General features: G+C 39.9%; 1 protein-coding gene across 1 annotated transcript; it reads left to right on the forward strand.

The window, feature by feature from the left end:
- The first annotated feature begins 752 nt into the window (after positions 1-752).
- LOC140104299 (IgGFc-binding protein-like) lies at positions 753-11,434 on the forward strand. Its single transcript, XM_072127777.1, has 7 exons — positions 753-1,113; positions 2,686-2,736; positions 3,799-5,010; positions 5,171-5,352; positions 8,720-9,087; positions 9,506-9,762; positions 11,207-11,434. The coding sequence occupies exons 1-7, from the start codon at positions 1,050-1,052 to the stop codon at positions 11,227-11,229; spliced, it is 2,157 nt and encodes a 718-aa protein (XP_071983878.1). The 5' UTR covers positions 753-1,049; the 3' UTR covers positions 11,230-11,434.
- The last annotated feature ends 3,426 nt before the right edge of the window (positions 11,435-14,860 follow it).

The following is a 14,860-nucleotide window of genomic DNA, read 5'->3' on the forward strand; positions in this document are numbered from 1 at the left end:
TCAAAGAAACATCATACTTAGGAGTATAACATAATATTGGATCATATAATTCCCAAAAACCACAAGGTTTCTTATGTAGGGGACCATGAAGGGGACGCAGATAGACCTACGTTTTTCCAACCACTTTAAGGGATGAATAGAAACCCATTTTATTTTGGAGCCTCAGAAATGGAAGGGAAATATAATTTTTGATGATGCTTTCGGTGAACTAACATTCCTTGACGGTTTCTTACCAAGGAAAATGATAATAAAGAAAGACCAAACATTGCTCTCTAGAAAGCTTATATAAAAGAAATATCCTAAGAGCATTAATCAGAAATCCATAAGATGAATCGGTTCCCTTAGTCAACAGGTTAGCCTTCCAATACAATGGACAGAAATAAAAATTGAGAATTATTAGATTATCATTCCATAGCATGATACTTAAAATTCCATTGGAATCTGGATGTGTGTTTTGCCCCTCTATGTCCCCACATACCGGTAGGTATTGAGAGTGGCTTCATTTGTAGAGTGTCTCTGGGTCCTAAACCCTTTCACTGACCAACCTGTCCCTGTAGTTGCAGCATAACAACAAGGTGCGACACAGAGGAGCATTTCTCAAAACACTCTAGGGATATATTTCCCACATTCGTATACTGGGAGATCTTTTCATCCCGCACTTGTAGCTGAATCTTAAGGAAGACGGCTGCATTCCAGCCTTCTACAAAACATTACATGGATTGGACAAATGTTTTTGGACCAGTTTCCTGTACACAGTATTTTCATCCTACAATGTATCACATGTGTATAAAATACAGCATTGGACACTATCCAATCTACAGCCTCCCTAGTGGTCACATACAGTACAGCAACTTCCATACATTATACTATTGTACTGTGTTCAGAGTTTACATAGCTGTGGCTTTAATAATAATAGGAGTGGTCATGTCAATATTCCTGCTAAATTGTGGCCAAATGAGGAAAGAGATTTCTGGAGAAATTCAGTCACCGTATGGACAATGTATATAAGCTCCTAGAGAAGTTTGGGCAGTTATATCCATTTCTTCAAGATGTATTGTCACACTGTGAAGATTGTGCTCCTGTGGAGTCTGATTCCGACTTTCTCTAATGCAGGTGAGTGTCTCCTTAGAAGTCACTATGATAATTTATAGATACCGTATATGTCATCACATGCCGAGTGTATTATAGCTGTGGTAGAACACTTGCATGCTTTTTTTCGAATAAACTAACGAATATGTGTAATTCTCTCCAAAAATGAGATTTCATAGAGTATAGAAAATTGATCATATTTCATAGTAAGTAAGCCAATTACTCCACATTTGGAAAAAATATTCCTTTCCAAACCAAAATATGGGAATTGGAACAAGCCCAATCGCATTAACAAAATGCTTTAGTTTTCATAACCTATGATATTTTTAGTACTTTTGGGTCTTTTTTTAACAATAAAAATTACCAGACACAATATTAACTATTAGAAATCTCTTCAATAGTATATAAAGGGATAGTCCCACAAAGACAAGTTTCTTAAATATACTCAGGATTACACATTATCTAATTCACTGTTATTTACAAATAAAAATGCATTTTATAGATATGAGTCCAACCTGTCTCTATTAGTCCTGGTGCACACAATTTTAGTTGCCCCTGGTTTCACACCCTTGCAGTCCAGGTTGAGCTCACACTGATGCACACTTCCTGCCGACAAACAACACATCACATGGTTAGGAGAGCTACAAGCTACAGGCAGATAAGTTCTTTATCCGGGGGAAAGAAGAGGGAGGCACATCAGATCTGATAGTGTGTTGTGGCAGAGCAGAGTTGTAGCAGAGCTATGAATGTCATTGTGTGTAATATGAAACATCTCATGGATCTCATCATCTCATCTTATCTCTGATCTGTCTCATCTCTCTATCTATGTGTCAGATACTAATACAATGTTCAGAAGGTAAATAAAAGTGTATATAAACCTGGAATCTGATAATCTAATCACATTGTCAGCTCACTGTATCTCACATCTCACAGGGATCATGAAGTGTCTGCTTAGAGAGTCCTCGTCCACACCCTGGAATATTACACTGACCATCACTGAGTTATAGGAGCTAAAACAGAGTAAAGTTGTAAAGTAAGGGGTTAAAAAGTATCTTTACTAGGGGATTGAAATTTGAGAATTTTCTTTTATGGGCAAACCCCTTTAACATTAAGTTATGTTATAAATCAAACGCACAAAATGCTTAATTAAAAGATTTCACTTCTATAAAAATTTTAAAAAGAAATGGCTCCACCGATTACAGACATCAAATTACAATCAATATTTAATTTGTCAATAAAACAAAAAATTTATTTTGTCCTTTTGAAATGTTCCAACTAATTCAAAATTTGACCAAAATTTCTGACTCTTAGAAGTAATCCAGCCCAATTGTAATATTTTATCCCAGATATCGTAGAATGCAGAGGCAATTCGCCTCTATCACATTAGACACATCCTATAATTTTATATTTCATATCTCCTAAATCTATTTCTTTACGGTTATTTAGGAATATTTCTATATTTTTAAATTATCATTATTTTTGGGTTATTTGTAATACCTTTCAATTACATACATGTGGCTAATTATATCATCATTGTATTTAAATTTTCCTTTAAAAATTAAACATTTAATTGACATGATTTTTTTTTTTCTGCAGCCAAACTGTCTTCATCCTCTCAATTAACAGAAAAATGCCTTTTACAGCCAGGTATTGTACAATGGAGATTTATCCATTTAAAGGGAACCTGTCACCACATAAACCACCAAATGTACCTTATATTGGGTGTTGATTGTTTTCTGCACATGTCTTTATAAAAGCCAACACTTCTTTTGCTGAATGCCAATATCCATTTCTGCTCCTATTTTGGATGACTAGCTCTGGTAATCGGGGGGGGGGGGGGCAATATTGTCTCCAAAGGTGTTTCTGGCATTCCAGTAGACATGTTTCTGCTTAGGGGTCCTTGGAGTCAATATGGAATGGTCCCTCCCATAATTTAAGGTTTGGCAGCTTTTGGGTTCCTGCTTTGTGGTTAAGATGTAAGAGCCATCTTAAAAACAGGCATAGTGGCCAAGAACGGGTGTTGAACCATATAGCTACAAGGACTCCTCCCATAGTTTCTGCTTCTTGTGTTTTGATATAAAAATATTTATCTATTGGCTACGGATGTTAATAACATTTCATACCATTTATTCTGTTAAAAAATGGTCACTGAATTTATCAGATGTCCATGGATACATAGATAGATAGAGAGATAATGTATAGGAAAGTCCAGAGCAGCACAACGCAGTGAAGGTGGTGGTGCAAAGCCGTAGGATCCGTGGCAGTAAGTCCAAAAAATAGGCAGCACTCCCGAATGAAGTCAAGGGTGAAGTTTTATTCCATTGCAATGGTCCGAAACGTCACATTGGAATAAAACTTCACCCTAGATTTTTTACTTCTTTTGCTGCCTATTTTTTGGACATAGATAGATAGATATGAGATAGATAGATATATATATATATGAGATAGATAGATAGATATGAGATAGATAGATAGATATGAGATAGATAGATAGATATGAGATAGATAGATAGATAGATATGAGATAGATAGATATGAGGTAGATAGATATGAGATAGATAGATAGATAGATATGAGATAGATAGATAGATAGATAGATAGATAGATAGATAGATAGATAGATAGATAGATAGATAGATAGATAGGAGATAGATAGATAGATAGATAGAAATAACTATACTATTTTACCTATTTTTATTTTATGCACAGGACAAATACAGAAAACATTTGCAATGGTTTTCATGTACAATCCGAAAACAGCTTACACAACAAAGCTGCATCTGTATCTTGTGACCTGTGATAAAGCGGCTAGGGTCACAGTGACCGCGTCACAGCCATCCTTCAATAAGACGATTCAAGTCGACAAGGACAGCAGTTCCCGGGTGACCCTGGACTACCCATTTATGATCACTGAGAGCTCCATCACTTCCAAAGTGGTTGTGATTTCCTCCAATGTGGCCATTTCTGTTTATGCGTTTTACGATGGTTCTAACACTGCTGATGCCACTGCCTGTTTACCACAAGAAGACCTGGGTCAGGAATACTACATTTCCACTCCATCCTTATCATCCTCAGCTTCAAAAGAATTCTCAATTGCCAATGGCTTTGAGAGCATCGCTCATGTGAATGTGACAGTCTCAGCGACGATCACATATGGAGGAGTATCTTACAGTAAGGGAAAGGTCTTATCACTGTCTCTCAAGCAACGAGAAGTCATTCAGTTTCTAAGTTCTTATGACCTCACAGGAACCAAAATCTCATCTTCAGCCCCTGTGGCCGTGTTCACAGGTCATTCCAATAATCCAGGATACAACTGGAACCCCACAATGGAACAGCTCCATCCTGTGAAGAATTGGGGCACATTCTTTGCTGTGTTTCCCTTCTTAGCGCACACTTCAGATATCATTAATATCATGGCATCCAGTAACGATACCATCGTGAACGTCACTAGTTCCTCAGGAACTTCTACACACAATCTTCAAGAAGGCTCTCATGTTCAAGTCACAGTAAATTCCATCAAGCTAGTTAATTCTACCCAACCCATTATGGTTTCATATCTAACTAATTATGCTTACACAAGTAGTTTACGTTATTACTACGAACCTTTTCTTACTACAGTCCCACCATCATTACTGGGGAGGCAATACTACAGGTTTGTGACCCGGTCTTCACATGACAACTTCCTCCTCATTGTTTCTAATACATCTTCAGTCTCCGGATTCTTCATAGATGGGACACCACTAAGTTCTTATTCAACAACCAAGAAAGAATTCAACGGGTTTCGAGGTTGGGAAGTCAAATTGGGTAAAACTGAAGGCAAACATGAGATATACCATGAGACATCAACCTTCACATTCTATGCTTTTGGAACAGGAACTTATACTTCTTATGGATACTCAGTGGGGCAGTTCCCAAATCCAGGTACGATTATTAGGCCTATCTCGTAAATATTTGCCGACAAGGTATTTTCTCTTGGGAGGGGAGTAATACATAGCAGCAAAGTGGCTTTCACAGATACGGGTTTCCTCTCCTAGTTTGTTGATTTAACATCCTGATTTTTAACTTTTTTTTGGATAAGCAGAAGAATGTTCGATCCGTTGCCTCCCGCATATGGCTGAATATATCCTACCAAAAAGTTTGCTGTCTGAAGCCCACCTAGATGTACTTAACGTTCATCTTAAAGATCCTCAGTGCAAAGCAGTAAAGGAGAAGGATAAGTATCTCATCAAAATACCATTCAACAGATGTGGATCCAGTGTCCTGGTAAGGATATTACTTTTTTTCATTTATTGTGGTTCATTATGTTAGGATATAATTATTTAAGGCATGGTAGTGCTAAACCAAGAGCAGGAGGAGCTGAGCAGATGTTCATAGTTTTCATTCTGCAGACATCGTCCCACATTTATGAAAAATAGTGCAGCCATGCCACAAAAGGGTCGCATGTGACACAAATGTGTCTTGGACACTTCTTAAATACACGTGCAAGGAGTTTGCATATGAAACAATGTGCAAAGTCTGACAGAAAACAGGCGTAAGGTCTTTAGTAAATCTGGGCCAGCATTTTATAGAGCAGGAGGAGATGTGTGATACATAAAAAGAAGATTTTTGGAATATTTCCTGTTAATCTGCTAAGCTCCTGTTGCTCTATCATATGCTGCCTGCAGATAGGACCCTATATACAATTTGCTCAGCTCCTCCTGCTCTATAACATGCTGCCTGCAGATAGGACACTTTGTACAATCTGCTCAGCTCCTCTTGCTCTGTACATGCTGCCTGCAGATAGGACACTATATACAACCTGCTCAGCTCCTTTTGCTCTGTACATGCTGCCTGCAGATAGGACACTACGTACAATCTGCTTAGCTCCTCTTACTCTATAACATGCTGCCTGCAGATAGGACACTATGTACAATCTGCTCAGCTCCTCTTGCTCTGTACATGCTGCCTGCAGATAGGACACTATGTACAATCTGCTCAGCTCCTCTTGCTCTGTATATGCTCCCTGCAGATAGGACACTATGTACAATCTGCTCAGCTCCTCTTGCTCTGTACATGCTGCCTGCAGATAGGACACTATGTACAATCAGCTCAGCTCCTCTTGCTCTGTACATGCTGCCTGCAGATAGGACACTATGTACAATCTGCTCAGCTCCTCTTGCTCTATAACATGCTGCCTTCAGATAGGACACTATGTACAATCTGCTCAGCTCCTCTTGCTCTGTATATGCTGCCTGCAGATAGGACACTATGTACAATCTGCTCAGCTCCTCTTGCTCTGTACATGCTGCCTGCAGATAGGACACTACGTACAATCTGCTTAGCTCCTCTTGCTCTGTATATGCTGCCTGCAGATAGGACACTATGTACAATCTGCTCAGCTCCTCTTGCTCTGTACATGCTGCCTGCAGATAGGACACTATGTACAATCTGCTCAGCTCCTCTTGCTCTGTACATGCTGCCTGCAGATAGGACACTATGTACAATCTGCTCAGCTCCTCTTGCTCTGTACATGCTGCCTGCAGATAGGACACTACGTACAATCTGCTCAGCTCCTCTTGCTCTATAACATGCTGCCTTCAGATAGGACACTATGTACAATCTGCTCAGCTCCTCTTGCTCTGTACATGCTGCCTGCAGATAGGACACTTTGTACAATCTGCTCAGCTCCTCTTGCTCTGTACATGCTGTCTGCAGATAGGACACTATGTACAATCTGCCCAGCTCCTCTTGCTCTGTACATGCTGCCTGCAGATAGGACACTATGTACAATCTGCTCAGCTCCTCTTGCTCTGTACATGCTGCCTGCAGATAGGACACTATGTACAATCTGCTCAGCTCCTCTTGCTCTGTACATGCTGCCTGCAGATAGGACACTATGTACAATCTGCTCAGCTTCTCTTGCTCTGTACATGCTGCCTGCAGATAGGACACTATGTACAACCTGCTCAGCTTTTCTTGCTCTGTACATGCTGCCTGCAGATAGGACACTATGTACAATCTGCTCAGCTCCTCTTGCTCTGTACATGCTGCCTGCAGATAGGACACTATGTACAATCTGCTCAGCTCCTCTTGCTCTGTACATGCTGCCTGCAGATAGGACACATTGTACAATCTGCTCAGCTCCTCTTGCTCTGTACATGCTGCCTGCAGATAGGACACTATGTACAATCTGCCCAGCTCCTCTTGCTCTGTACATGCTGCCTGCAGATAGGACACTATGTACAATCTGCTCAGCTCCTCTTGCTCTGTACATGCTGCCTGCAGATAGGACACTATGTACAATCTGCTCAGCTCCTCTTGCTCTGTACATGCTGCCTGCAGATAGGACACTATGTACAATCTGCTCAGCTTCTCTTGCTCTGTACATGCTGCCTGCAGATAGGACACTATGTACAACCTGCTCAGCTTTTCTTGCTCTGTACATGCTGCCTGCAGATAGGACACTATGTACAATCTGCTCAGCTCCTCTTGCTCTGCACATGCTGCCTGCAGATAGGACACTATATACAATCTACTCAGCTCCCCCTGCTCTAAATCATTTTGCCTACTTATAGTACCTATGTCAGTGGTGGCTAACCTGTAATGTTGCAGGGGAGACGACAGACAACGTGCTGAATATAACAATAAAATTTACTGAACTAGTAATAAATACAGAAAATGTCTTTATAATGCAGATAATAATGCAGACGGATTTCCTTTAGCCTCACTGCAGGAATGGGGGTCTTTCTTCAGCCGCACGCCTGCGGTACGGGAGACTCCCTCTCCGTCCACGCTGTCCTAAGACCTCACCTGCAGACTGTCCTTTTCTGGTGCTCACCACCAGAGTTCTGGGCACAGTACTTTCTCTCCTTAGTACCAAGTAGGGGCTTATATCTTAGCCAGGAGCACACAGGCACAGCAACACTTCTGCCTCTTATCAGCTCCTCTGACCTCTCACACTGAATCACTTCCTTTTCCTGCTCCTTGCAGAATCTCCTCTTCTGTACCCTGGTGCCATCTACTGGACAAAGATCCACACTGCAGCCCCTTGTTACAAACCTATGGCACGGGTGCCAGAGGCGGCACTCAAAGCCCTTTTTGTGGGCACCCGGCCATCACCCCAGCACACCAGACAGGACTCAAAGAATCTTCCTGCAGTTCCAAGCAACTTAAAAGATGCTGCTTTCAGTCATATTTTGATACTGACTTCCCTACTTGGGACTGTAGGAAGAGAGAGAATTAGACAGGGTCAAATTATTTTTGGAGGACCTCCTGCTGGCCCAACGATTCTGTGTACAGAGGGAAACTGGAAAGAATCTAAACTGATGAAAATGGTCCATTTTTCTACTGTGTTGCTGTCCTCAGGAGGCCAATATGATTGAAAGTTGTTGAACAGGGAGCAATAAGTCACTGCTTTAATTTTTGGTTGGCACCTCACGATAAATAAGGGGAGTTTTGGGTTGCAGTTTGGGCAATCGGCCGCTAAAATGTTCGCCATCACTGACCTATGTGCTATCGGTTTAGCTCTTCCTACTCTTGTAACATGCTCCCTGCAGATAGGACACTATGTACAATCCGCTCATCTCCTCCTTCGTTAAAACATGCTGACTATAGTAGGAATCACCAATGCTAAACAATTTACTTCTTTCAGACTGAGGATGGGACGACCTTCTACGCTAACACAATCTACGGAACTATCCCCAACACAGACGTCCATCGCATTGAGATCCCAGTCAGATGTGAGATGGAGAGTAATAAGTCAGTGGAGCTGCTCATTAACCCTAAAGTGAACAATGTGATCTGTAAGGGTTATTACAACGTCTCAATGCAACTCTACCAGAGCGACAGCTTCACTGAGCCGCTCACACTGTATCCTCATGAGTTAGACCTGCACAGCAGTCTACATGTGGAGTTTAAGGTTGTGTCAGAAGAAAAGGGACTGCAGATCCTCACAGAGACCCTCACCGCCTCCCCCGCACCAGAGAACACAACAAAGAAATATACAGTCATCCAAAATGGGTGAGAAATTAGAGTTCCATAAAAGAGATTTGATGGTTGTTCTGAGCACATCCTTACACAATATTGACACTTTAAGGGAAATCTACCATCAAAATCCATCATGATAATCCATGAACACTTATAAACTCATAGATCCAGGCACCGTGACTGTAGTAATCTTCTTGTTGTAACATCAGGCAGAGGGAGGGGGGAGTGCCAAGTGAGCAGAGGGAACGGAGAGAGCCCTTATGGCTCATTTGCATAAATATAATAGTTATTTTTATAGGAAAGAGACCAGGGATAATGAATATAAGAAGCTTCCCACAATCACAGTGCTTGGATCTATCAGTAAGTGCCCCAAGTTTATGATGCTAGATTTTGGTGGTAGATTTCCTTTAACATGAGAAATCTAATAGAAATAACTTTCTTCTGTTCTCAGGTGCCGTCAAGACTCTACCTTACAGGTCCACCAGGTGGATGACCCCCGCCTGCAGCGATTCACTTTTCACTTGTTTAAGTTTGATCAATCCCAAGATATTTACCTGGCCGCTAATGTCGTCATCTGTCACAATGCCACCTCCCCGAATCGCTGCACCAAAGGCTGTATCTCCCCAAGACTAAGACGTGATGTCCAGGCTTCTATGGAACAACTAGACACCAACACTTTATCACTGGGACCCTTTGGGTATAGTTCTAGTATGTATCATGATACCATAATGTTTAATAGATGGGAATTGGGTCAGCTTGGGGGATATATAATTTTTTTCAAAAATGCATAAATATAAAGTAGATTATATATAGATAGCTTGATAGATGACAGAAAATAGATAGATAGAGTAGAAGAAAGATAAAAGATCAATTGATAGATGGATAGATAATAGATAGGTAAATAGAAGATAGATAGATAGATAGATAGATAGATAGATAGATAGATAGATAGATAGATAGATAGATAGATCTGAGATAGATAGATAGATAATAGATAGATAGATAGATAGATAGATAGATAGATAGATCTGAGATAGATAGATAGATATAGGATAGATAGATAGATAGATATAGGATAGATAGATAGATAGATAGATAGATAGATAGATAGATAGATAGATAGATAGATAGATAGATATGAGATAGATAGATATGAGATAGATAGATATGAGATAGATAGATATGAGATAGATAGATAGATAGATATGAGATAGATAGATAGATAGATAGATAGATATGAGATAGATAGATAGATAGATAGATAGATATGAGATAGATAGATATGAGATAGATAGATAGATAGATAGATAGATAGATAGATAGATAGATAGATATGAGATAGATAGATAGATAGATAGATAGATAGATAGATAGATAGATATGAGATAGATAGATAGATAGATAGATATGAGATAGATAGATAGATATGAGATAGATAGATAGATAGATAGATAGATATGAGATAGATAGATAGATAGATAGATAGATGATGGATATATAGACAGGAAATAAATGATAACCATCTACCCCCTGGCATACAACCAAGTGGTATTTAAGGAGCAATACATCCTCTGCACACAAAAATCTACATGCAGGGAGACCCTTTAGGATAAGGGGGCCCTGGGCAAATGCCTAGTTTGCCGCCCCCTGACGCTAGCCCTGCATGGACTGGAGCATTATAGTGTATAGTCATACCAGGATGCATAGGGCCCACCAGTAACATTTGGTCTTGGGACCCACCACTGTACAGCTAAAGTCAAATATTACCTCGTACACATTCACAAATTCCTAAAAAAATAGATGACCCTCATTTTTATTTCAGTAGTAGTTTGCTTCCTTATCCTTCCTATGGACTGTAATGGGCCCTGGGATCCTGTAAGTAACCTGCTGACTGGCTTTCACCCTCGACTTCTGAGCTCGCAGCTCTTAGAGTCGGAATATATGCCCACACAGCGGCCATCCTCTGGGGGCTGTATCAACAGGCTGAAAGTTGATTGAGACCCCACATGTGACTGAGAAACCAAAGCATATGGAGGAATAATACAGGGTGGTTAGATACTGCATTTAGATATCATGTTATCCATTCACTGCAGGCCTATCGTGATTCATCCTTTTATGGTAATTTTATGGTATTTTACTTTTTTTTTTGTAGATAAGAAGAACAGACTGGCCTAAATCCTGATATCAGGCTTGTTGGTTGCCTTTAAGGCTACAACGATTTTGGCCATACTGGGTTACAGAAGATATTGGAGATTTCTGCTACTATGGAACTGCTCCTAAATTATCTGTCTCTCTTTCTATCTATCAATCAATTCTAGTTGTAATAGAGTAATTGTCTTATCTATGTAGTATATGTAGTACTTTATACATTTTATAGCCACTGTCATATTATACCTCACAGATTGTAACGTAATAAAGTCATGTTTTTTGAGCAAAGGCTGTAGTTATCATTAATATCTGTAATTTGAAGTTTAATTTGCCTTAACATTGTAATACACACCTTGGCTGTTGCAAACCCCTGTGATACATACTTCAGCTGCTGCAAAACATCTAAATAATAGCAGATTTTTGATCCCCATCTGTAATGTCCTGCAGAAGAGGTCATCACAAAATTCTGCTCCGGTTAGTTTCCTGGTCAGCTGGAGAGCGTCTGTCCCATCTCCCATGCTGTCATTAATCTTCTAATACCTTTAAAGTGTAATTGTCATTCGATATAATTATAATTACCATATATACTCGAGTATAAGCCTAGTTTTTCAGCACAAAAAAAATGTGCTGATAACCCAAACTCGGCTTATACTCGAGTAAAAAATATATATCAAAACTCACCTTTCTGGCTTCCCCCGCTGCTGGCTATATACTGGGGCAGGGGGCTTGCTATATACTGGGGGATATGGGCTGGCAGGCTTTATACTGGGGGGCAGGTGCTGGCTATATACTGGGGCAGGGGCTTGCTATATACTGGGGGATATGGGCTGGCAGGCTTTATACTGGGGGGCAGGTGCTTACTATATACTATGGGGCATGGTCCGGCAGGCTATATACTGGGGAGACTGTGACCAATGCATTTCCCACCCTCGGCTTATACTCGAGTCAATAGGTTTTCCCAGGTTTTTGTGGTAAAATTAGGGGCCTCGGCTTATACTTGGGTTGGCTTATACTTGAGTATATATGGTATAAAAAGTAAATAATTATTGAACCCACTCGATGAACGCTGCTAAAAAAAACCTGTTAAAAACCTGCCAAATATTATGATTTTTACCAATTTAATCCCACAAAAAATTCAATAAAAAGTAAAAAACATATGTACTCCAGAATGATACTGTTAAAAAGCACAACATGTCCTGCAACAAACAAGCTCCATAGCCAGAAAAATAAAAATGTTATGCCACTTGGAAGACGGCGATGCAAACATGATAGATTTTTCCCCACATTACGGTTTTATTTGGCAAATTTAGTAAAATGCAAGAAAAAATATTCATGTATGGTATCCCCGTAATTGCACTGACCCATAGAATAAAGATAACATGATTATTGGGCTATAAGGTGAATACCAAAAAGTTCCTAAATTTTCAACAATAGGAGATACCAGCCCCAAAATGGTAACATTCGAAAAAGCATCTCATCCCGCAAAACAATGCTGTCACATGGTTCCAACAACGAAAAAGCTAAAATTTTAACACCTACAAAAGGAGCCAATGAGAAAACTAAAATCCTGGCAGCTGCAGGACACTCCTTCCCTTCTGTGCCTCGCTGTGCACCCATAAAACAAGTAACAGCCACATGTGGGGGGTCCCTGTACTCTGGAGGAATTGCATGACAATTTTAATGTGTATATTTTAGGGCTTGATGATAGTAAAACCAACAAATTCCACCTGCCTTTTGATTTAACGTAATTACTATGGAGATTTTAAGGGGTGCAGATTTGAAAATGGGTTAATTATATAGGGTTTTTATGTTAAATATGTAAAATTTCATTCAAAACAGTATTTATCCCCAAGATAAATGAAATACATAAAATCGATATCCAATTTGTAAGCTGCGTGACATCAAAATAAATCACTCTATCACTCTAACACTGCGGCGTTTGATCAAGCACTAGGAGCTGCTTACTTTAGTAAGCAGCTCCTAGTGCCGAAAATTTAGGTGACAGGTCCTCTTTAAGCTACAAAATGGCTGCGTCCTTAAGGGGTTAAAGGTGTCCACATCCTGTTTAGTAAATGTTGAAAACTTTACTAGCAATTGTTAACATTCCAACAGGCAGGATCACTGACACTCTGTGACTGACTGAGAGGCATTCGCTGCATCTAGTACCTTAGAGATGACAATCTCTTCCATATGGAAAGGACTTTATTTCGGGTTCTACCATCCATGACGGATCACAGCTGAATTCACGGGCAGATATCTTCAGCTGCATGCAGCACATCTCCACCTGGCGTCCCTAAAAATACCACAGTCAATTACAGTATAAAGTCACTTGGATAACAACACTGTGCTCCTAAATATTATATACCTCTCACAACACAACTGACCTCACTCTCCCACACATATAAAACATCCCTTCATTAAATACTGTAAATATATGTATAATACTAGAATTATAGTATGCACAGCACCCCAATAACATATATATAATATATATGTAAATAATGTATCCCACCCTGTTATATACAGCTCCTAATCATTTTATATACAGTACCACCCTGATCAATCAATATATACAGCACCCCTTTATAAGCTGTATTCTGCAGTCAATTTTTTGTGTCAGAGTAAAAATGCTCTTAGTATTTCTGAGGAGCATTTTTAATCGAGGAAAAGTACAGCATTTTTAGCTTTCTGCATCAGAAAAGTTGAACGTGGGAATGCACCCCTTATAAAGTCTATCATAGAAAACTGACTTGGGTCACACAACAGTGAAAAATTGAATAGTGCTTTCTTTTTTTTTTTTTTAAATCAAATAAATTTTTTTATTGAACATTTTTCAATTTTGTAACAAACATTAAAGAACACCCCCCCAACCCCCCACCCCCCCGCAGCCCCCCTCCCCCCTTGATTACATATACGGTCTCATAAACACAATATAAAACGATGCACATAGTGATCTTTTTACAGAAAGAAAGAAGCCTAGTTACCAATAAGCACCTCCTGTTCATTGTTCAGATATAACAGCACAATTTATTGATTCCCTTGCGTAGAGCCAACATATCACGGCATAGCCCCTGGCCACACTCCCCAGATCTTCTCGAATTTTTTAATAGCTTTCCTCTTAAGATAAACCCCTTTTTCCATTTGAATAAGCCTAATCATTTTATCCTTGTATTCTTTTAAGGTAGGTGGGTCTGGGCTCAACCATTTCTGAGCAATCAGCTTCCTAGCTTGGTAAAGCGATCTTTTGAGCGCTAGTCTGAGACTCTCATTGCCCGGTAATTCCTCAACAAATCCCAGGACACATTGTAGGGGATTCTTAGGAATGGTCAACTGAAATATGTTTTCCAGATATGTGAGCACTCTACTCCAGAAGCGACCCAGGAATGCACAGCCCCAAAACAGAGGAAGGCAGGAATTCTATACACCCTGTGAATGAGGTAGACATGCGAGATCCTTAGGGCTTCAGAAGTGGATACCTGAGGAACAGATGATAAAATTCCCTCCCATTGGTCATCTGAGATGGGACCTAAATCCCCCTCCCATTTTTGCTTTAGATTAAGAGGGAAATTCTTAAGATAAGCTTCCAGCAGATGACTATACAATAAGGAGATCAGGCCAGAGGTTTCCCCCTTAGCGGCTGTTATTGTGATCACAGGAG

The sequence above is a fragment of the Engystomops pustulosus genome, chromosome 10, assembly GCF_040894005.1.
Source record: "Engystomops pustulosus chromosome 10, aEngPut4.maternal, whole genome shotgun sequence".
NCBI lineage: Eukaryota > Metazoa > Chordata > Amphibia > Anura > Leptodactylidae > Engystomops > Engystomops pustulosus.